Source organism: Setaria italica, chromosome II, assembly GCF_000263155.2.
Source record: "Setaria italica strain Yugu1 chromosome II, Setaria_italica_v2.0, whole genome shotgun sequence".
Taxonomy (NCBI): Eukaryota; Viridiplantae; Streptophyta; class Magnoliopsida; order Poales; family Poaceae; genus Setaria; species Setaria italica.
The window spans coordinates 1,560,396-1,583,942 of NC_028451.1; the positions used below are offsets into that span (position 1 = coordinate 1,560,396).

The 23,547-nt window shown below is 45.1% G+C and overlaps 3 protein-coding genes and 1 pseudogene across 3 annotated transcripts; 3 read left to right on the forward strand and 1 right to left on the reverse strand.

Annotated features, from left to right (window-relative positions):
* Positions 1–969: 969 nt before the first annotated feature.
* LOC111256254 lies at positions 970–2,650 on the forward strand. Its single transcript, XM_022823966.1, has 3 exons — positions 970–1,822; positions 1,972–2,076; positions 2,604–2,650. The coding sequence occupies exons 1-3, from the start codon at positions 970–972 to the stop codon at positions 2,648–2,650; spliced, it is 1,005 nt and encodes a 334-aa protein (XP_022679701.1).
* A 1,313-nt stretch (positions 2,651–3,963) lies between these two features.
* LOC111256255 lies at positions 3,964–7,312 on the reverse strand (annotated as a pseudogene).
* A 102-nt stretch (positions 7,313–7,414) lies between these two features.
* Positions 7,415–9,325, forward strand: LOC111256257. Its single transcript, XM_022823968.1, has 2 exons — positions 7,415–8,524; positions 9,296–9,325. Exons 1-2 carry the CDS (start codon positions 7,415–7,417, stop codon positions 9,323–9,325), a joined length of 1,140 nt encoding a protein of 379 aa, XP_022679703.1.
* A 5,191-nt stretch (positions 9,326–14,516) lies between these two features.
* On the forward strand, positions 14,517–15,987 carry LOC105913878. Its single transcript, XM_022823969.1, has 2 exons — positions 14,517–15,642; positions 15,917–15,987. The coding sequence occupies exons 1-2, from the start codon at positions 14,517–14,519 to the stop codon at positions 15,985–15,987; spliced, it is 1,197 nt and encodes a 398-aa protein (XP_022679704.1).
* Positions 15,988–23,547: the final 7,560 nt, after the last annotated feature.

Sequence of the window (23,547 nt, forward strand, 5' to 3'; positions counted from 1 at the left end):
TGCGCAGTTCAAAAGTAATTAGACCTAGGTCCTTTTCTTTCTGTAGCGACTCCGGCGAGCCGAAGCGAGCGGAAAATGGCACGAGGGTGCACGGAGCCTGGACGGGTAACTTCCTCACCTCCTTCCCTCATTCCTGAGTTACTTGTCGTCGACCAGGAGGCGGCGAGGCGGGATATCGGTGACGACGGATGCACGCACGGGCTTGAGCTCGGGTGGGGTGGCGCTAGGCTCGAAGACGGCTAGGGTTTAGGGTTAGGTGGGGTTGAGGGGGACTCATCCTCGTCAGACGTTGCTTCCACCAAGTCGCTGTCCTCCTGCGCTGTGCCACCGATTTGTGGGCAATGACAGTGTTTTGTGAGAACCAATAGGTAAAATATAATGGAATTACTAACTTGGTGTCCTCTATGTGACCTGCACACTCGAATTTCCTCTGTTTTCTGTATCACAAACATTATTACCGAATAGGCAATTAGCAAAATACAAGCAAATTTCCAAATCCACCCACATCGTTTACAACCTACCATAATATGCTTAATTGTTCGATATTAATCCGCATAAATAAAATTAATAGTTACTGGTATATAATAAGGTCCTACTCCCGTTCTCCTAAAATAAAATTAATTTGTAACCAAATCTTTTGTCCTAAAATAATGTGCATTGATCCATGAACAACGAACTAAATTTTGGAACGTCAAAGGCAATCTTGTGGACATGATTAATCGAGGGCATGGAGTAATACTAAACGGTCCAAATCTTGTTGTAAATTGATTTAGTTTAGTCAGCAGGGAGTACTACATGCTTTGCTGCCTGCAAATTTCCAGAAATCAAATTAACAAAAATGCCGACGGTGTAGCTTTAAAAAAAAAGCGTGTCCTCACGTGGCAGCCGCCGCCTCTCATCATCGCTGTCGCTCCCCCGTCCTCCCTTGTTCTTCCCCAATCCAAATCCCCAGCCAAACCCTCGCCCGGCATGGCGCCGCCGCGCCGGCTGCCGGAGCTCATCGACGGCGCCACCGAGGAGATCCTCCTCCGCATCGCCCCGGAGGAGCCCGCGCACCTCGTCCGCGCCTCCCTAGTCTGCAAGCTCTGGCGCCGCCTCCTCGTGGACCCCGCCTTCGTCCGCCGGTACCGCGAGTTCCACCGGACGCCTCCGATGCTTGGCTTCTTCCAAAATCAGCTCGCCGCCGCCGACCGCGTCCACGCACCCTGGTTCGTCCCCACCACATCAGCACCCCCCTTGCCGCAGCTGGCGTTCGAATATTCCACGGGATGGGAAGTGCTCAGCTCTTGCCATGGGCGGGTCCTCGTCGGCCACGGGTCCATCGGCATGAACCTCGTTGTCTGGGATCCCGTCACGCGCCTTCGGCAGAGGCTGCCCATGCCCAGAATGCGGCTGTGCTTCAACTACTCCTATGCGGTTCTCTGCGCCGTGGGCAGCTGCAACCACCTCGATTGCCACGGAGGCCCCTTCCTAGTGGTCTCCGTGGGTTCTTGCCCCGTTGTAAGTGCTCCTGCCACTGACAGGCTCGCACGGGCGTGCGTGTACTCATCAGAGACTCGTGCGTGGGGCACACCCACCTCTGTTGACTTGGGCGTCAGTGGCAATGTCAACAACAAAAGGAGTGGTGCTGTTGTCCGAGATGGCATCTATTTCGCCCTCACCTGGGGTGAAAGGATTCTGAAATTTGATTTGGTCAAGAATTGCTTATCTATTATTTTCACACCAGACGTGTACCAATGCGGTGTTGTCCTCATGCCAATGGAGGATGGTTCGCTTGGGCTCGCCGCCTCGCCGGCATCAAGTGTTCAAGCCTTCACCTGTGGTCAAGGAAGTTGGATCCTAAGGGAAGTGCCGGATGGGTACAATGCAGGGTCATCGATCTTGAGAAATTGTTCCCCATTAACAACCCCCGCAGCCAACCTAGGGTGATTGGTTTTGCTGAGGGTCTTGGTGTCATCTTTTTGTGGACAGATGTTGGTGTTTTCATGATGGAGCTCAAGTCAGGTCGGAAGAGGAAGGTAGGCGAGTCCAGGGTTATTGGTACTATCATCCCGTTCATGAGCTTCTACACTCCAGGTACAGTGCTAGCACATTGCCTAATGTAATCCCGCACTAAAATTTCTGAAGTTTCCTTAGTTCAGATCTGTATATTTTCAATGGAATGCAAATAATATTTATCTATATATAAAACTGAATATTGATGATGATGTTGGCCAGAAAACAGAATACACAACCTACATTGCACCTGGTTTCGGTTCTGTCTGAACTTTTAAAAGCTATTTTATTGAGATAGGTATGATATGCCCTAGAAGTTGTTTTTTTTCCTCTCTTCACAAAGCAGAGGGTTCTGATCTATTATGTTGATATCTCCTATGGCTGCTGTGAAGCTCACATGCCAAAACCTCAACCTTGTGAGCCTTTGGCTTGCACATTATTTTACCCAACAATTCATTAGCTAATTTTATGGCATTTTGGCTTGCACATTATTTATCCTTCTTGTAAATACTACACAATAGGTAGCCTGCATTGTTTCATATTTAAATACTGTTTGGGTTAGTTACAAATTAATTTTAACTTGTATGCTATTGCTTGGTGCTTTGCAGATTGTGGGAGCAGAAAATTGCCACCACACATGCAGGAGAGAAATTAATCAGTGCTGAGATGAGGTATGGTAGTACCTGGCCAATTTGCAAATCCACCAAGCTGAATCTGCTGCAGTTTGCATCTTGCAGGGCGGTTGCTTTGCAATGTTTATTACTACTCTCTTGACAATTTAATTAATGGTTCTGTGAACCATCATGGTGCCTTTAATATTATGATCAAGATTGATGACTACATTTCAATTTTAGTTAATCTTACATTGGATAGTGTTTTGTTGATGGTTAACAGTTCCACTTTGAGCAGAAGCTATACTGTACGTGGTTGTTTTCCCTGAAAAATGAAGCTGAGTACTTTGGTTTAATTTTCATTTCTTTGTGAAAATTCAGTTGTTCCGATATGTGCATGTAGTTCTGGGAATAAATGATACCTTTTCTTTTAAAAATTAAATATGTGGAAATGCAATGTCACATCTAATCTAGTTGTTTGGTCACGCTCGACTTGCTAAGCATAGTTCTTGATATATTAGCAAAATGTGCCTATGAAATAGTTGATTATTTTTTAATTGCAAGTTGATGATCCAATTTTTTTTCATTTACATGTTATTGTTGTACTCTTATAATTTGAAACAGTATACAGTGTGGTATGAAGCAACTCTAACTTGACGCTTGATACTTTCCAGGTTGTGCTTGCAACAAATTGCCATCGCCAGCAGACAAATTAATCACTACTGAGATACCTGGCCAGCTTAAAAATCCAGGAAGCTGAATCAGTCACTGTTGGCATTTGGAGGGTTGATGCTTTGAAATGTTTATTAGTATTCTGTTTGTTAGATTAATTTCTTATAGGGTCAGCCACCATGGTCAAGGCCTACCCCAACTTGCTTGGAACTAAAAGAGTTGTTGCAGTATTAATAGTAGTGTAAGCCACGTCACCAGTTTTTATGTTCTTCATGGCTAGTTGTTTAAGAGCATGATTGTGAAGACTATGTTTGAGGTTTTGAGCTAATCTTACTATGGCTGGTTTTACATTGATGATTGGTGAGTCCACTCGGAGCTGAATGTGTATTGTGGTTCTTTTTTTATCTGAAGTATGTTTGCATTATTTGTCATGAAGCCATTACAGGGGAACATGTGTATCAATTCTGTATTCTATCATGAAGTAGTTTAGGGCTTCTCTCTATCTTCATTATTTTTCTCTCTTTGTAGATATTAGGTGTGGATCAATAGTCACTGCTGCTTTATCCTACAAAACTGTATATATTGAACTGTGAAAAACATTGAACTTGTATGTACGATACCTTTCGAACTTGTATTGAACTGGCATCAAATTGCCATTCCTCACATCAATAGCTGCTGATCCGAACTACAGCGGTTCCTTGGTACTTTGAGAGTCAGTTTGCAGCTGTTTGTATCTTGCAGGGTTGATGGTTTGAAATGTTCGGTAATCTGTTTGGCAGTTAAATTTAAGGAAGTGTAAGGCTACATGGCCACTTGCCTGTTATACGTTTCCTCCCCGCCCCCCCCCCCCCCCCCCCCCCCCTACTGTCTAGTTGGCTGGCTGTGATCATGACTGATGACTCTGTTTCAGGTTTGCAGTTAAGCTTACTTGGGTTGGTTTTAAGATGCACGAGAAGGGCAGCATCCTCCTGCACTTTTGCAGTGAGCATGTTGTAAAGGAAGAGTTACTGATGCGTTTAGTTCCCAAAACCCTGAGGAATGCTTACACAATTACACAATTGCATATTGCAGAAGCAGGGTTACTGATGCGTTTAGGTTGCAAAAGCCTGAGGCATGCTTACAGTATTACAGGGCATTAGCCTGAGGCATGCTTACAGTATTACAGGGACAATGCCCGCACTGTGATTGTTGGAAAAGGGCTACACAAATTCACAGAATGCCAATTGAATCGGCCAAGCAAACTGTCACCTGCCATGAATTAATTGTCTAGTTTTTGAAACAAATAATATAAGTTCACCAAAGAGAACATATATAGATTGTCTCCTCTTAGCAAAAATAGATACAAGAAAGGCAAATAAATTCCAAATCAATATCATAAAAAAATTCTTTGCTAATCAAACTACTACTGAGGCAATGCTCATGTGTGAATTAATATTGTTGTTGTTAGTTGCAGCTTGATAGCTTTGAGTGACCCTATCGTTTGATATCGTCTAGGATCGTATTGTCTAAATTTTAATTGTTTGGTTGATTGAATGGAGTGGACTAGCAATAGCACCTTTTTTGGTTTGAGACATGGAGTAATGGGGTGATATTTTAACCAATTGCATACAAAAAAATGGAGGTATGGCACGTGTTGCAAGAATCCTTCTCATCAAAAGAAAAATGCATCTCATGCATACAATACAAGATCAAAGATAATCACCGCATTCATACATGCATCCATCTCAGCTTAATATTCGATGTGCATCAACCAAATATCTAATTTGTCCCAAAAGGTGCATATATGGTGGGAGCATAAACATTACAGGCGTTCAGCATATCATATATAAATTACTACAATTCAGTTTGTCAAAGGTTCATCTAAAATCATGCAAGTATGGAGCAAAAGCATGCACAAACGAGCGTCATGTTGTAGGGATGAGGTGCATCAATCAGAAATATGTTTCTTGATGTACCTGGCTACCCACACCATCTGATCAGTGAGTGCAAGACCTAGAAAGGCATTAGCAAGTGCTGGATTCTCACAAAGATAAGCATAATAGTGTGCAAGATCATCCCTATTAAAGTTGGGAATTTCCTTCATCACATTCCAAAGGTTTGGGGGAATTGTCAGAGCAGAAGGTGGAGCTAGCTGCTTGATAGTATCTGTGATATTTTTAAAAGCTTCAGTGACGCATTTAATCATTGGATCATCATTGTTTAATATCACACATGTACTAGAAGGCTGTTCAGCTAACTCCCTTGCACACGAGGGCTGTTCTGGTAACTTCATTTCAGAGGAGGGCTGTTCTGGATGCTTCCTAGTCCAGTCAGGCCTTGATGATTTGCCCCAATCATAATGTGGTCGGAAAGGAGTGATGACACCATTGTCATATTTGTCTCCTGATGGTGAAATCAATCGATACATACAATATGAATTTCTATGAAGTGTTATGTAATAGATGAAGGAAACAATTTAATTAAAGCCCAGTTAGCAACTCAAAGAAATGAGTTGATTGCTTATTCACTCACAGCATCCAAAGGGGGAAAAATCAAGATTTTTTAAAGTTAATAAATTGCAAATTCAGGAAAGATAGGAACAGACCTCCATATTGCTTTCTATCTGGATATACATACCCATCAGGCAAAACCAAAACCACTCTAGGCAACCCTGACCAAAAATACAAAAAAAAAAGAGGGCAGGTAAGAACTAAGAACTAGTATAACGTTTAAGCGTTACAGGACAAACATAATTTCAGTTATGTTGTTCACTCACCATAGAATTCTTCTGACATTTCCTGAGTCATTACAGCCTGAAAACCAGTATAAGTTGTTGTACTAAAAGCATACATCCTCCTCTTAGCCTCCTCATAACAGAAGGAAGCTCAGGGCTCAAAACATGAGGCAAATTATATATTGTGGTTGCTTGAATTTAAATTGTTGATATTAGAAATAAGCACCCGAAGCATGCGGTTGCTTGAATTTAAATTGTTGATCTCAGATACAAGCAGAGCCTAATTAAGATCAATAAGTCAACGACTTGACCATATTAAGAGTTATCATCAAATATATAGAATAATGGCCTCAGGCATCTGAAGAACAACAAATTGACGAGGTAAGAACTAATTTATCAAGTATGTAGAATACAACACGATCTTCTGGGACAATTCACCAAAATTCATAACTAGAAAAAATATATTCCAGCTAGAGTAACACAGAATAATATGAACATCAAAATGCTGCAGAAACAGAAGCCATAGATAGATGGTGTATGATCCCGGAAACATGATGTGACAATGGATGTTACAGTTTCCTGTTGGGTAAATTTTATATGACAAGGAGAAATAAACCATAGATAATATGCTACAATTTCTATGTTTTAACTAGTACTCCCTCCGTCCTTAGCCTTAAATATATGATGCCATTGAATTTTTACTCTAACTTTGACCACCAATATCTATTGAACGAGTTAGTTAACTAAAGTAAAACATGTATCATTATGTCTATTTTCAATTGTACTTTAGATTTAACTTGTAGGTTTATCTATTTGCAAAAACAATTAATTTGTAGAAAAGACGAACAGTCAAACAAATGAAAAAAGTCAACGGTGTCATATATTTAAGAACAGAGGGAGTACTGATTACTAATCCTCAGAGGAAAAGTACAACCGTTAATTCACATAATAAATGGCTCGAAAAATCGTTGGGATACCTTCCGATGACCATGGCAAGGGTCTGGAGGTAGGTCTCGATCATCTCCTCGCGGGAAGGTTTGGGGTCCGGGAACCTCATGGTGATCAGCCAGTGCTTGTAGTCGCGTCCGCACCCGTCAGGATAGAGGGTGATCTCTCCGTCATCTGCCAAGCCCTCGCAGCCACTTCGCCGCGCCGCCGTCGACCGGAACCCCAACCGCGGGAGCATCCAGGGCCGCGGGATGAAGGGCGCCAGCGGCCGGAGGAGCCGGGAGCCGGAGGCGGGTTCGGCCGGGCATAGGAGGGGGGAGGAGGTGGAGGCGGCGGCGGCGAGGGCCCGCCGGAGGCGCAGCGCGAGGGCCATGACAGATTGACGGAAGCGGGAGGTTTTACACCAGGAGGTTTAGCAGCTTTCAATCTGAGTAACTAGCAGGTGGGCCGGGTCCCTAATTCTACTTCAATCGCTATGACCGCCTGGCCCGGCCCAACCAAGCACCCAAAGTCCCAAACCCTCGTCGGCCTCCCCGAGCACGAGCGCACCATGGCGAAGCCGCGAGCGCGGGCACCTGCGCCGCCGGAGCTGATGGAGGACGCCGTCGAAGAGATCCTCCTCCGCCTCCCGCCGGACGAGCCCGCGGCCCTCGTCCGCGCCTCCCTCGTCTGCAAGCCGTGGCGACGAATAGTCTCCGACCCCGCCTTCCTCCGCCGGTACCGCCGCTTCCACCCAACCCCTCCGCTGCTCGGCTTCTTCAACGAGTTGTACGGCGCGGCACCCGAGCGCCGCTTCGTCCCCACCACTCCAGCCTCCCCCTTCCCCAAGGCGGCGTTCGACCGCCGGAGTTGGGCCGCCGTCGACTGCCGCCACGGCCGCGTTCTCCTCCAAAAGGAGAAAGCTGGGGGCAACTTCGTTGTTTGGGATCCGATCACCGGTGACCAGGAGGAGCTGCACATGCCCAGCATCACCGGTGACCGGGCAACTTCGTTCTACTCTGCTTCAGTGCTCTGCGCCGCAGCCGGATGTGACCACCGCGACTGTCACGGTGGTCCCTTCCTCGTTGTATATTTGGGCAACGATGAGAGCCAGCCCATCGTGCATGCATGCGTGTACTCATCAGAGTCTGGTGCCTGGGTCACCATGGTGTCTGCTCACATAGGCTACAATGACTTTTTTACTGCATATTGTGGCACCCTTATCAGTGATGAAATTTACCAAGTAATAATTGGGGACGATGATGCAATTTTGAAGTACGACTTGGGCAACCATTGCTTATCTGTGATTGGCCTACCCGACGAGTCAGATGACGGGGGCATTGTCCCCATGCCTACTGAGGATGGTTCGCTTGGGCTTGCCAGCATAAGTGCCTCCTGCCTTCATCTGTGGTCGAGGAAGGTTAATGAAGATGGAATTGCAGGATGGGTACAATGTAGGGTGGTTGACCTGCAGGCACTATTACCCATTGACAGCCCTTGTAAGCGAGCTTATGTGATTGGTTTCGCTGAAGGTGTCGGTGTCATCTTCGTGACCACGGAGGTGGGCACCTTCACTGTGGAGCTCAAGTCAGGGAAGGTGAAGAAGGTAAGTGAGCCTAGGTACTACTTCGTCGTACCCTTCATGACCTTCGGCACTCCAGGTATGGTTCCAGATCTTTGGTTGTTTTTAATCCTGCCCTGGCAGCCTCTCTATGCTGTTGTGATGCTCATTTGTCGATATTTATCTTAATGGAATAAATGATATATGTGCTAGCCTTGTGAATCTTTGGAATTGCAATGTCAGAGTGTCACATCATATATATCCTTGTGAATCTTTGGAATTGCACTGATTAGCATTATCTAATTTTAGTGGCCTTTTAGCTTGTTGCATTAGCACTAGGTGTGAACGTTCCCTACTGTTCCATCTTAAAAATTTGTATATGTATAGATCTATGGAACACTAACTTTTTATGCCTGTTACTCTTTGTATTGTACTAGGAGGAAAGTGCCAATGCCAGCAGAGACACATTATTTTTCTTGAGACTATTGTGTCATTCTTGTATATCGATATTAGTTCTGGAAATGAATGGTACCTTTGTCTTTTGAGAGCTGCATATCTAATGATGCAACATCACATCTTATCTAGCTTCGGTCATGTTAAACTTGTCAAGGATAATTCTTATTAGTTATTGGCAATATGTGCAGGAAGTAGTTAGTTTTTTTTGTCCATCGCAATTTGCTGGTTCAATATTTTGATCTCTACTTTTTTTCACTCTTGTAAATTTTAAACAACAGGCATCTCAACTTGTTTCGTCTTATAAATCCATCTATAGTGAGCTATGAAAAAGCTTTAACATGTATGCTTGGTACTTTTCAGATTGTGCTCGCACCAAATTGCCGTTGCTAGAGGAGACAAATTAATTACTGCTGAACCCAAGTTATGGTAGAATCTGATGCATTAGAAATCCATCAGGTTGAGTCTGCTGATGTTTTGCATCTTTCATGGGTTGATGATTTGAAATTCTCTGTATTGTGTTGGTTAGCTTAAATTAAGGAATTGTAAGCCACAGTTGTCAGTTATGGACCCTTATATGTCTGGCCTATCTACCTGTTTATGATCATGACTATAAATACTAAGTTTCATGTTTACAGTTAATAAATAATACTTTGGTTTGTGTTATATTGATGGTTAACAAGTCTGAGCAGAACTGAAAATATATTGGGGTTCTTTCTACTGAAAATAAAATGCAGATGCTTTGGTTTAGTTCTGTATATGGAAGGAGAATTGTCGTTTCAGCCTTTTCAGGGCTACACTTGTGAACAAAAAAGTCTCATATTTCAGTCTGCTTTTCCTTCTTAATATAATGGTACACACTATGCAGGTCTGCTGCGTGCTTGAGAAAAAAAATATTTCAGTCTGCTTTCTATGCACTAGGTTGGGGGTTGTCAATAGGACTGCATACTGTTTGAAGATTCATTTTGTTGACTTGTGGGATTTGCGTTGCCCCATTCTTTGTAAGTCTGTATGTTGAATCAAGAATAATGCATCTGCAGCCTAAAAGCTCTTCCAACTTGTCCGGCATTACCACCATCTAGTTCCCCCGTGGTATTGTGACAAAATCTTCAAATCCAATCCTGGCCTGGCCAATGTGCAACCATGAATTTGCCTGTACCAGCTGATGAATGAATCGGCACTGTGAAGTTGGACTGTGAAGCAGAAACTTTACTTGTTAATGACCATGCATAGGTGGAAATTGGAATGCTACAAAGGTCTTGATCTAGTATTATCCTGTTACCTTGCTTCAGGTTTTCTTTATAATGCATTATGATATTTTTCTGGCATGCTGAGTTGTAAGCTCAATGTAGTATTATTCTGAAAATGCTTCAGGTGTCCCTTTAATTTCCTGTTGAGCGGTTTTAAGTAGAGAATGGTGCAGACTATTATGGTTGTCTTGTCGATTCCATCCCTGTCATATATTGTTGAAAGTTGAGTCAAGAATGGAGTCAAGCTACTGTTTAGTTAATGTTCGATTCGCCTGCATGGAACCCTATTATGTTGAGTATATGTCGTTCCCCTTTCTTGAAAATGTGTTGACCTTCAAGCTAGAGAGTTGTCAAGTTGTAGACACGTTTAGCCTCAGACTTTTTTGGTCAATGGTCATACAGTTGGAAATACGAAGAAGCCATCTTCGAACACGAGTGTGGGCTTGTGGCCACCCTCGCCAGCAGTTTGATGGCAGGATGCAGCGACGTAAACCGAGGGCGGCTTGAGATGCTTGTGTCTGACAAGCAGCATTGGCTCAACTCCTTGCCAGATGCGTGGCAATGTGGCATGGCCTGAATGTGTTGGGTGTGCTAGACGAGTTCTGTCGAAATCCACAAGGACCTCCACAAAACAGCAACCTCCGGAGTTAGCAAACTATAGCCGATGCTCCAACATATTTAAGTTCTGCTAAAAGAGAAGACAAAACACCGCTTGAGCAACCTTGCTGAGCTTGCTCATAGATTGTCCCAAGGGGCCCATAGTTTAGGAAAGTCAAGCTGAAACTGATGCATTATGCCTAGTTTTTCTAGGATGAGAAAAAGGTTAGATTGGTTGTATCAAACAGGAATGAACAGCAGCTCAACCTAGCATAAGCATAAAACATTAAAAAGATTCTCAAATATGAAGGGAACGATGGTCCGAGAGCGGTTGAATTGGGACTTTTTTTAATTTATAGAACAATGAAAACAAGTCTTAGCCTAGAATTCTAGTGCTGCCCAATCTACAAGTTTGAAAAAGCTTACTTCTAAGCATACTGGCAAGATCAATCTAACAAGGAGAGCGCAGTAATATGACCATCGTCATCCCATGCAAGATTCAAACTAACAACAAGGAAATCTAGGAAAGAATATGCAACAAAGGAAATAGCTCAAAGAAAATACACAAAAATAAATGCAAGAAATGTAAAAGCGTGGACACAAAGGCACCATTTTTTCACGGTATCAAGGATTTACCCCCTGCCCCACCCACCCTAAACCACATTGGAGCACCTACTAAGGGCTTTGGTCCCTTAAGTCATAAAGACTCTTGTAAATTTTAAGATAACCCCCTCTCTCCATCTTCGGAATGGCGAGCTTCACACCGTGTACAAGTACTCATTCCTTGGGCTCTCACAATCTCCAAGAGCTCATCAAGAACTTCTTCAATCACCAAGATTGTCTAGGTGCCATCAAACACCAAGAGTAAAGTTGCTCTAACGCTTTGCTCTAATGGGGCGTTGGATGTTCCGGTGCTCAAGAGTTTTCTCCCAGGATCTGTTGCACCATCTTTGCACATATGTTCGATGATTGCTCCAACGTTGACTAGATGAGGGCATCGGATAATACAGTGCTTAAGAGTTAAGAGTTTTCCTTAGGGACTGTTACACCGTATCTGGTCATATATCCGTTGATTGCTAGCTCTGACACTAATTGAAGAGAGGCGTCGGATGTTCCGATGCCCTAGGTTTGGATTGTAGCCTCTGTTTGTTGCTTTGGCTATTCAAGAATCAAGGCATCAGATGTTCCGGTGGTTAAGGATTTCCAACATCACTTCAACTATATTGCTCCAACACATGTTAAAATTGGGGCGTCGGATATTCCAGTGCTTAAATTTTTATTGGGACTTATTCAATGCAAACTCTTTTGAGAACCTAGCCTATCTCTTTGTTGTCAAGTGTTATCAGGGTATGTTTGAGCTACCAAATGCTAGAATTTATCAAGTGTACATCTTTTTCGTGGTTAGACTCATGTGATAGCTACTAATAACTCAAAAGCCCCTCTTAATAGTACGATCGAAGAGCTAGAAACTAGAAAACATGTACCACTCCAAAGTGTCCTTCATCTCCTAATGACACTTGTCTCTGGAAAGGTCCTTATGTCCTTTTGCTTGCTTGTCAATTCAATATGAGGGGTCTCATTCCATTTAATTTAAGATGACTCAACCAAGACAAGATATCATTCAAAACAACTTAGTTAGTCGCAAACATACATTTGTCATTTATCACCAGAACACACCCTTACCAACGGTGTGAAAGGGCCTAGATGCTTCAAAATCCATGACCGTGGTGAATACAACCAGGACCAAATTAGTCATCACTTATCAGTGATTTGATACTAGGGAAACATTCTCTAAATTTCAAGAACAAATAATAACACATATTCTATTGCTAGTGGTTGCACTAAATATTGTTTGAAAAATGACTCATGAGCCAAAAAAGGCTATGTTTTTATGAGAAAATGTAAATGGAGAACACGCTCTTAAGCAGCGTCGCTAAGGGTGTGATCGGTTTCTAGATTCGGCCCAGTCAGACCCTTGCGATGCAAGCTTGGCTTGATCGATTGCCTCGAATAACATTTGGGCCTAGTCCGCATCGTGCATAAGGCTTCCTAAGCCTGGCTCCCGACTGAGATGTGGGAACTTTCCACCTATATATCCCCACCGCCGCCGCTCCCACTCTCTCACTCTCCATTCTCTCCCTGAGGTAGGTGAATTTTTCCACACTCCTCTTATCTCTTCTTCCTCTCTGATTATCTCCTCGTTGAATCCCTAAGGCACTAACCCCTCTTCTCTCTCCCGTGTTCTTTATTTTGCAGCGGAGATTTCTCGAGGAGTCTGTGCGCGCAGGCAAGTGAATTCTCCCTTCATCTTCGATTTCTCCATCACTTAACCCTAGATCTCAAGGAGTCGGTGTGTGCAGGCAAGTGATTTCTCCCTTCCTCTTCGATTTCCCATCACTTAACCCTAGAGCGCCTAAAGGCACGGGATCCTCACTTTTCACACCTTAAATGTGCAGCTCCGACTGGATCTGAGTTGTTTGGTTGTTTGAATGTAAATAAAGGCAAGAGTTTTGCTTTGGATTTCAATTTATGCTTCTTTCTTATCATTTCCTCAAGATCCCAATGGTTTCCTAATTGGATCTGAGTTGTTCGGTTGTTTGAAGGTTAAAAAAGGCAAGCTCTTTGCACTATATTTCAATTTAGACTTCTCTCTTATCAGTTTTCTGAGATCCCGATGGTTCTACGACTGAATCTGAATTGTTTGGTTGTTTGAAGGTAAAAAAAGGCAAGCTCTTTGCACTGGATTCAATTTAGACTTCTTTCTTGTCAGTTTTTTTTTATCTCAATGGCTCTCCGACCGGATCTAAGTTGTTTGGTTGTTTAAAGTTAAAAAAAAGGCAATCTTCTTTTGTCTGAATTCGATTTATACTTCTTTCCTTTTATTTTCCTGAGATCCCCATGGTTAAAATCAATTCTACCTTATGCAAGATTGCAGATCCACCACTTTCCCCTCTGTCCCATCCTCCGTTTTCTAGCATCCTGCTGCTCCTTTTGTGGTAAGAAATTCATAAACACCTTCTCCCAATCTCTCTCCATGAATATTGAGATTGCACATGTAAATGTGTTGTGTGCTCAGATGCTATTTAATGTGATGAAAATGATGTTGGTTTATTGTTTGGTTGTTTGAAGGTAAAAAAAAAAAGGCGAACTCTTCGATGGCTCTCGAACCGGATATGAGTTGTTTGGCTGTTTAAAGGGAAAAAAAGGCAAGCTTTTTTCCTCTAGAATTCGATTTATACTTCTTTACTTTTATTTTCCCGAGATTCTAATGGTTAAAATCAATTCCCTTGTGCAGGATTGCAGATCCACCCCTTCCCCCTCTGTCCTGTCAGCTGTTATCTAACTTCCTGCTGCTCCTTTTGTGGTAAGAAAATCATAAACACCTCCTCCCAACCCCTCCTCATGAATCTTGAGATTGCGCTTGTATAAGTTTGCATGCTTTGGACGCTATTTATGTGATGAAAATGATGTTGGTTTCATCTTATGTGGATTTACATGTTGATGATGCCAATGCTGTATTATGTCAAAATCTGAGTATATATGTCCATGCCAATGATTTGTGCCACCATGGCATCCTTGCCCGGCCCCACATGCAGAGTCTCACCTCGGCGTCTCGTCCGGGTCCTCCAGTAGTCTGCACCGTCAAAGCTGGTCCAACCCAAGTAAGGCCCACGGTGGGCCCATAGGGTCCACCCCTCCGCTAGCTCCTCCCCGTCGCGCACCTCGCGGGCGCCGCGATGTCGCAGCCCGAGGCTCGCCGCCGCCGGCGAAGTCGCGAACCCAGGCGCGAGGAACCCCGCTCCCCACAGCAGCTTGTGGAAGACACCGTCGGCGAGATCGTCCTCCGCCTCCCGCCCGACGACCCCGCACTCCTCGTCCGCGCCTCCGCCGTCAACAAGACCTGGCGCCGCGCCGTCGCCGAGCCCTCCTTCCCCGCCAGCTACCGTGCGTTCCACAAGAAGCCCCCCGTCCTCGGCATCTTCCGCACCGACGCGATCCTGATCCCCACCACGTCGTTCTGCCCGGCCGCCGCCGGCTACCGCGACTGCCAGGTGCTCGACTGCCGCCATGGCCGCGTCCTCCTCGAGAACCTCGACTGTGGGGACATCGACGTCTGGAACCCCATCACCGGCGACCAGTACACCCTCCCGGAGGCTCCCGAAGACATCTCCCTCGTCTGCAACGGCGCGGTGCTCTGCGCCGCCGCCGACGACGACTGCGACCACCTCGCCTGCCACACCGGGCCCTTCCTCGTGGCCTTAGTGGGCGCCAGCGCTGAAGGGCAGATTCACGCCTGCCTCTACTCATCGGAGAGCGGCGAGTGGAGCGGGCTGACCTCCATCGACCTCGACTACATCGCGCCGGATCACTTCACCACCACCTGCATCACCGTCGACGTCGTGCCTGCCGCGCTCATGGAGAACGCACTCTACTTCATCGGCGACTTCGGCAATGAGATCCTGAAGTATGAGTTCGATCCGGAGGAGCCGAGCCTGACGGCGATCGACCCGCCGCCGGGCGTGGAGACTTGCTGTGATGGCGTCGTCGTCATGCCGGAGGCGGACGGCAGGCTGGGGTTCGCCTACGTGGAGGCTCACAGGCTCCATATGTGGTCGATGCAGGCAGGCCCTGATGGAAACCCCCAATGGGAGAAGCGCAGGGTCATTCCTCTGGAGTTGCTGCTCCCCCCGATTCGCCGTGCGTCACCATATCTGACTGGTTTTGTGCATGCCATCAATTGCATTGTCGTGACAACAGAAGATGAAGTATACACCATTGAGCTCAAGTCATACAAGACAAGGAAGATCTGCAACAAGGACATGTCCTACTCTGGCTTTCTCTTCACTGCTTTCTGCATTCCTGGTAAAATTTGTCTTGCTTCACCATGCTTGGTTAATTCTGATACGTGAGTATTTAGTTACCAGTTCATAATTAGTTTTTCTGTTTGCGGTAAATTGCATACACTCAAGAGGCTGTTGATCTTTTTTTTTTTTTGCTTCGTTGTGACCAATCTGAATATCATAACCCAAAACCTAGGATGTAAACCTTCGTAATTTAGTACATTGCTTGCCAAGCTCTTGCAAATATGAGTGCTGATCTATGACACTTATAACATTTATGCTCGGTTTATTTTCAGATTTTGCATTTGTGCCGCCACCGCCACCAGGCCCGCCACCGCCACCACCACCTGCGGCGAATGAGGACTAACTAGGCAAATGGAATGCAAATTCATCACCGTGCGGTGCCGATGCCTTCCAGCGTTTTGTTCCCTATTCAACATTTCAGCAAATCCATCATCCTGCAGAGCTGATGCTTTCTAGTTTCCAGTACTTTGGTACCTCTCGAGAGAGCTTCAGTGAAGAACAGTATCATTTATCTTGGTTCGCTAGGTTTCTTCGAATCAAATTCTATGTGAATTATGAATCAAAAAACTATGTTTAAGTTTCTTGCTGTCGTGAGTTGTTCGGTTTGTGTGTGGTGCCATCCACTAGCAACTGAATGCAAACTGTTTGTTTCTTGAATTGTGGTTCATCAATGGATAATATGGTTTGTTTATGGATTCATCGTGATCGTGATTTAAAACTGTCTTCCATTTTTTATCTTCTGCTTGGTGCAGCTATATTTTCAGTTCTGTTTGACACACAGGCGATCGGAATGGTTTGTTTTCTGTTCTGAAAGAAAGTCGATGTGTTTATGTTCCTGTGTTAACTCGTGAGCAAGAAGCAGTAGTAGTTTCAGCTTTCTGAGCACACTCTTGGAATTGAAAAATGCTAGTCTTTCTGAGCACAATTGGAATTGAGGCAGCCCATGTTGCGCCGGGCATGCTTCCGACGCGGCGAGAACGGCTGTTGTCGTGGCTGCGCTGCCTTGCGGTGCCGCAGCTAGCTGGGCCAGCGTCATTGTGGCGTCTCGGCGCGTCCCCGTGCTCACTCACCGGCGAAGGGCTGTGGCTGCTGGGCACAATCGATCATTTGTTTTTGCATGCTGCTATCAAGCTGCCGCTCAGGAGGCTGGACTCATGTTCCACCACCACTAGAGCATCCATTGCCCTCGGTAACTAAAGTCTGCCTTTCTCCGCCTCTCTGGAAACCAAAGAATTTTGCATGAAGTTTATTCATTTATGTCTCAATCCAACCGTTAGCGTTAGAGTGGCTTGTGTTGATGTCTCAATCCGACCGGCCATCGAGTTCTTTTTTGTTTTGAGTTGAGTTGGCACTATCCACTGAGAGCTACTTTTGTGGCTTTGTTGTTGTTCCCAATTTGGGATCTCTCTTTTTTTGTGGCTCTGTCGTTGTTGCTAGTTTGGGAGCTCTCCTGCCTGGTTCGTTTCGAAAAAAAATCATTTATATCTACGTGATTCATAAGCACCAAAGCAAAACCAACTTTTGTAATGCAAATCGTTCAAGCTTTGACATATAGGAATGTATTTCGATCCGTTACTCCCTGCTCTGTGACCAAGGAGCTGCAAATGCAACAGAGATCGCAAGTTTCTAGCTGCATTTTTGTCGAGCTTCCCTAGAGATACCCATAGGCGTTGGTGGTGAGCCTGAGTCCAAACCTAAAGGTCTACTACACTGCCACTGTTTCTGGGATGCTACTTTTGAAATTCAGCTCAGCCTGAAACAAGGTAAAAGAGTAATATTACCAGATCAACAAGTTACTATAAAGTCATGCAGATGTGTTGCAACAGTGCTAGCTTTCAGAAACTGATTCTGGGATAAGCTGGAACGTTTAGACACCTTTCAGTTGAAAGCTAGCAACAGTTGCAGATGCATTTCTGAAAATGCTGAAACTGCCAGTCCACTTGAAAGTTGAAACTGAGAAGCAACCTTGCGTATGAAATTGAACCAGAACTTCAGCACTTTCAGTTCCAAATGCATTTCTGAAAATGCTGAAACTGCTAAAATCCACTTGAAACTGAGAAGCAACCTTGCCTACAGAAATTGAACCATAATTTCAGCACTTTCAGTTCCAAATGCATTTCTGAAAATGCTGAAACTGCCACGGTCCACTTGAAAATGAGAAGCAACCTTGCGTACGGAAATTGAACTAGAACTTCAGCACTTTCAGTTCCAAATGCTTTTCTGAAAATGCTAAAACTGCTACAATCCACTTGAAACTAAGAAGCACCCTTGCATGCAGAAATTGAACCATAATTTCCGCACTTTCAGTTCCAAATGCATTTCTGAAAATGCTGAAACTACCACAGTCCACTTGAAACTGAGAAGCAACCTTGCGTACAGAAATTGAACCAGAATTTGAGCACTTTCAGTTCCAAATGCATTTCTGAAAATGCTGAAACTGCTATATCCTCGTTCCAGAATGAAACTAAAGCAAAGCGCTCAGATTCACAATACAGCCAAAGGCGAACCATAATGTATGATCAGTTCTAAATGGAGTTGGCAATCATTAATAGAACACAAGAAATGTAAAGATTGGCTGTAAACCTGAAATAAAGTTTTAAACAATGAGAAAGAACATAAGGTCCCTAACTGGCCATGATGGCTTAAACACTCATAAATTAAACTACGACCCAGCAGAATACTAAACATTTCGAAGCATTAGCCCCGCCAGATGCCAACAGCAGCAAATTCAGCTTGATGCACATCTGCTACTATACTTTTCCTTGCTCAACAGTGATTAGTGTGCCTCCGCTGAAGATGGCAACTCGCTGGTAGCACAATCTGAGAGTAACATGCACACAAGTTAAACAGGTGAAGCCTTCCGAATAATTTCATATATTCAGTTTTCAGTCTAGCACCGACACCAACAGACCGGCCAATATTGTCATGGATATTTTCAATATGTTAATATTATTCACTTTCCATTATAGATATCATCTACACATCCAGAAGTAAGCAAATGCATAGAATCCGTGCAGTGCAGGATTACTCAAAGGAAAGCGCTAGCACAGTACCTGGAGCGTAGAAGCAGCTCATGAACGAGAAAATGGCAGAGTATTCCCCAGGCTCAGCCACCTTCCTCTTCCGGCCTGACTTCAGCTCTATCGTGAAGACACCAACATCTGTGGCCACAAAGATGGTACCGAAACGCTCTGCAGCACCAACCACTTCTATGGTGGATGCAAAGGGAATTAGTGTCCGAAGCTCAACGGCCCAGCATCGTACCCATCCTCCACCTACCTCTGGATCGACATTCCTCGACCACAGGTAGAGCTTTGAATATATAAGGCCTGTGCGAAGCCCAGCGAGCCATCCTCCATGGGCACAAGGGCAGCGCCCCCATGGACCTCGTGTTCCGCCGGAGAGCGGATGATGGATAGGCAATTCTTGCTCATGTTGTACCTCAGAATCATGTCACGGGGGACAAGTACAAAGTAGAGATCACCTCCGATAAGCGCGCTAGGCTTTCGGGAGGTGATATTACAGTAAGGTAGATCAGCTGACGCAGTCCAGGCACCAGCCTCCGATGAGTACAAGTGTGATCGCAGTATATTCCGCGCACGATCAAAGCCGGCTAGGACCACGAGGAACGGGCCACCGTGGCAACAGACGTGGTCACAGCCGTGCACGGTGGCAGCGCAGAGCACCGCCGCGGTGTAGTGCCAGCAGGGGACCCGTGGCTCCGGCAGCCGCTGCCGTCTGCCGGTGGCGGGGTCCCAGACGACAAGGTTCACGCTCTCGCCGGAGGTGTTGAAGAGGATGCGGCCATGACGGCAGTCGAGGATGCGGCAGCCGTCGTAATCGACGAGCGCACGGTGGGGGAACGGGGAGGGCGTTAGGGTGGAGACGAAGCGGGGCGTGGCGCCTTCACCGCCGCCGAAGGTGTGGCAGTCATATAGGAAGCCGATAAGGGTCGGCGCGCGGTGGAAGACGCTGTAGCGGCGGCGGAAGGTGGGGTCGGTGAGGATGCGGCGCCAGCGCTTACAGACCACGGAGGCGCGTACGAGGGTCGCGGGGTCGTCCGGCGGGAGGCGGATGAGGATCTCCTCGACGAGCTCGGGCATCAGCTCCGACGGCTGGCGCGGCCGCTGCGGCGCCATGGCGCGCTCGTGGGCGATGGAGCGGCACGGGACGAGGCAAGGCCGCGAGGGTACGGGTGGGTAATTCCGTAATTGTTGACACCGTATTTTGGGTAATTAAAATCCAGAGTAAGAAAAGACATCAGCTTGATGGGATTGGCCAAATAGAAAAGAGGTAATCAAAATATAAAAAGTGCACGTAAGGAGGACATGGCAACAAAAGTGGTGCACGGAAACTCAAAGGAAATAATTGGAGTACAAGAAGCTCAGATACGGCCACGTGATGGTACTTGGCCTATTGGAAGTAAATATTTTCAATTGCCTTGGCCGAGACAGATTCAAGGAAAAGGAAGTTTCATTACCAAGAACTCTACGGGAAATTAGAGTTTATGTATATGTTAATATTTTCTTTTGTTTAGATATTTATTGTTAGACAAGTTTTGGTACAGCTCAACCAGTAGTCACTAGTCCAGGGTATAAATATGCACCCCTGGCCAATATTCGGCTTGTTTTTGATGTTACTCAAGTTATCGAACGGTTTAGATCTGGTTAGATTGTCTTCATCGACTCCCTTGCTTTGTTTAAATGTTCACAGTTATTAGATTGTATCGGCTGATAGACTTTGCATGCTTTTATTACCTTATATGCTAGGTTCGATAAATCTTTACCCCTGCCCCTCGCATTACTAACCGTCAGGCATCTGACGTCAGCGTGCTACCATTGAGAGCCGATGCTTCGGTCGGATCTTATCCGAATCTCACGGAAGCATGATGACGTCATTGAGCTAATAGTGGCACATGGGAGGTCTTGCTACCGCGAGACTAACTGTTAAAATTAATGGGTTGAAATTAATCCCCTCTCACCGTGTTACCTCCTATAACTTCAATTACACGGTCAAGAGACTTGTTACCGTAATAGACATTGATTAGATAAGCGGAGGCAGTCCAGGCACCAGACTCCGATGAGTACAAGTGTGATCATAGGATATTCCGCGCACGATCAAAGCCGGCTAGGAGTCTAGGAGTACAACACATTTTGCCACTGATGAGATTTAGCCATCACAGATTACAGATTACAAACGTGCTGTACTTACGTCATCTCAAGCCGGCGCCAACCTGTTTTCGGCATGCTACTGTCAAGCTGCCACTAATGACAAAGGGCTCAATTCCATCAGTAATCCCTTGATTCTATTAAATTGAGCTTTCCTCTTCATGTTAGCATATTGCAGAACTGATGCTTGCAGTTTGTTTCAGTTAGGCAGCAGAATCAAATTCGATTATATGTTTCAGCACTAGAGTACAGCGTATGTCATATCCAACCTGATAAAGCATGTCAAAATGTCATGAGGGATTCACCACCTCTCTTGCTGCTGATCACAAGGCATGATCAGCAGCACATCAACAGGTCCCTTTGTCTATCTGCTCTTTTTCGTCAGTTGCAACAGGTCCATTACAGAAGCTAATTCTTGGACAAGCTGTAATGGTTAGCTCCCTTTCAGATGAAAGCAAGCAACAGTTGCAGATGCATTCTGAAATTCCACAGGTAGAAAATGGGGCGACATTGCTCCTACAGTCGGCTTAAAACAGTATGCGATTGGATGACATGCATTCCAAATGTATTCCTGAAAATGCTGAAACTGCTATACTCATTCGGTCATTCCAGAAGTGAAACTAGAACCGAAGCACTCAGATTCATACTTCAGTTAAAAGAACAACAATGTATCATCAGTTCTGTGGAGTTGACAATCACCTCATACCACTAACAAAAGTAAAGACTGGCAGTAGACCTGAAACAAGATTGACTACAGTAAACCTGAAACAGTCTTCACAGACATGATCATTACCAACTAGAGAAGAACAACATAAGGTCCCATAACTGGCCATGGTCACTTCCATATATTAAGCTACCCATAGAAGATTAGACATTTGAAAGCATCAGCCCTGCCATATGCCTACAGCAGCAGACTCATCCTGAAACTCTGGTGCTAATATACTTCAGCTTGCTCAACAATGATTAGTGTGCCTCCGCTGGCGATGGCAATATGCTGCTACCATACAAGTCAAAATTGGTTTCATAGCTCTGATTTTTAAGAAGAAATAGTGGACATTTCCAGTTGTCTAGTATTCAAAAGGAGACTAAAAAATGTACAAAGCAAAAGGCCCTCATTAGCTTATGATTATTGAGTTCAATTCCAAAGGGTGAGAGGTTCAGAATAAGCCATAGGAGATATCAAAATGAGCGATCAACAACTTCTGGTTTGTGAAATAAGGTCCACTACTTGCTAGTACAGGACATCCTGCCGATTTCCAAGAAACTGTTTAATAATTCGAACATAACAACAACAAGTGTGGTATTCCAATAATGTAACATCTATTCAGACTGCTCTAACATCAAGTCATCAACCAACATTTCCATGGATATTTTCAATATGTAACTATTGTTTACATATATAGATATCGATCTACAAATCAGAACTAAGCAAATGTGAAGCTGTAAAGTGCAGGAATACATCTAACTAAAACACCAGCACAATACCTGGTGTATAGAAGCTCATGAAGGGGAAGACGGTATAGCGTACCAAAGAAGGCTTTGCTACCTTACTCACCTGACCTGACTTGAGCTCTAATGTGAAGACACCAACATCTGTGGTCACAAATATGATACCGAAGCCTTCTGCAGAACTAGCCACTTTTATGCTAGAACTACGCCTAAAGGGGATCAGTGTCGGCTCAAGTTCAATGACCCTAAATTGTACCCATCCTGAAACTACCTCAGCATTCCTAGACCACAGGCAGAGCTTTGAACATAGAACACCGGCAATACCCAGCAAGTCATCCTCCATTTGCATGAGGGCAATGCCTCCATGGGTATCGTGCTCCACTGGAGGGTTGATGATGGATAAGCAATTCCTCCCCAAGTTGTACTTGAGAATTGTGTCCCTTGGGACTATTACAAGTAGATATCATCTCCGATAAGCATGCTATGCTTACGGTTGCACTACGGGAACCAGAAGCTTTGCCGAGTGCCACAGGCACTCGGCGAAAGCCCAAAAACACTCGGCAAAGGCTTTGCCGGCAAAGAGCACACGGCAAATTTCCTGTCGGCAAAGCCTAGTTTGCCGAGTGTCAAAACGCGAGCACTCGGCAAACAATTTGCCGACGGCCAAAAACACTCGGCGAAAGATGTACTCGGCGAAATACTTATGCCGTGGGCGGACACCGGCAGGTTTGCCGAGTGCCGTGTCCCTGACACTCGGCAAACATGGGCCTTTTGCCGAGTGCCGTGTCCATGACACTCGGCAAACAAGCCGCCGCTCGACCTGGGAGTGCCCCTTTGCCGAGTGTTAAAGCCAAAACACTCGGCAAAGTGGCCAGAACCCCCCCTTTTTTGACATTTTGCCACGTATAACGGACCCCTCTCAATTCACAATACACATATCACAGGCATTTGTAATAAACAATCACATGCATAATTTACAACCACAGGCATAATTCATAAACACCACAGGAATAATTCAACATACGCACGAAATAATCCATAAATCCAAGTTCAAGTCACATTTTAGTTTCCACATTGTTCACAACCAAGTCTACTTCCGTGGAGGCCAAGGAGACCACTGCGACAAATCTTGATCTTCATTATTCGAAGCCGCCGATTGATTCTGCACATAGGATAGGATATTCTGAGCTAACATCTAAAGTTGTCAAATTTAAAGTATTAAATCTTAAGCACAATGTGTCAAGTGACTCACAGGAGTAGTCGTGGGTGGCTGAGGCGGAGGGAAC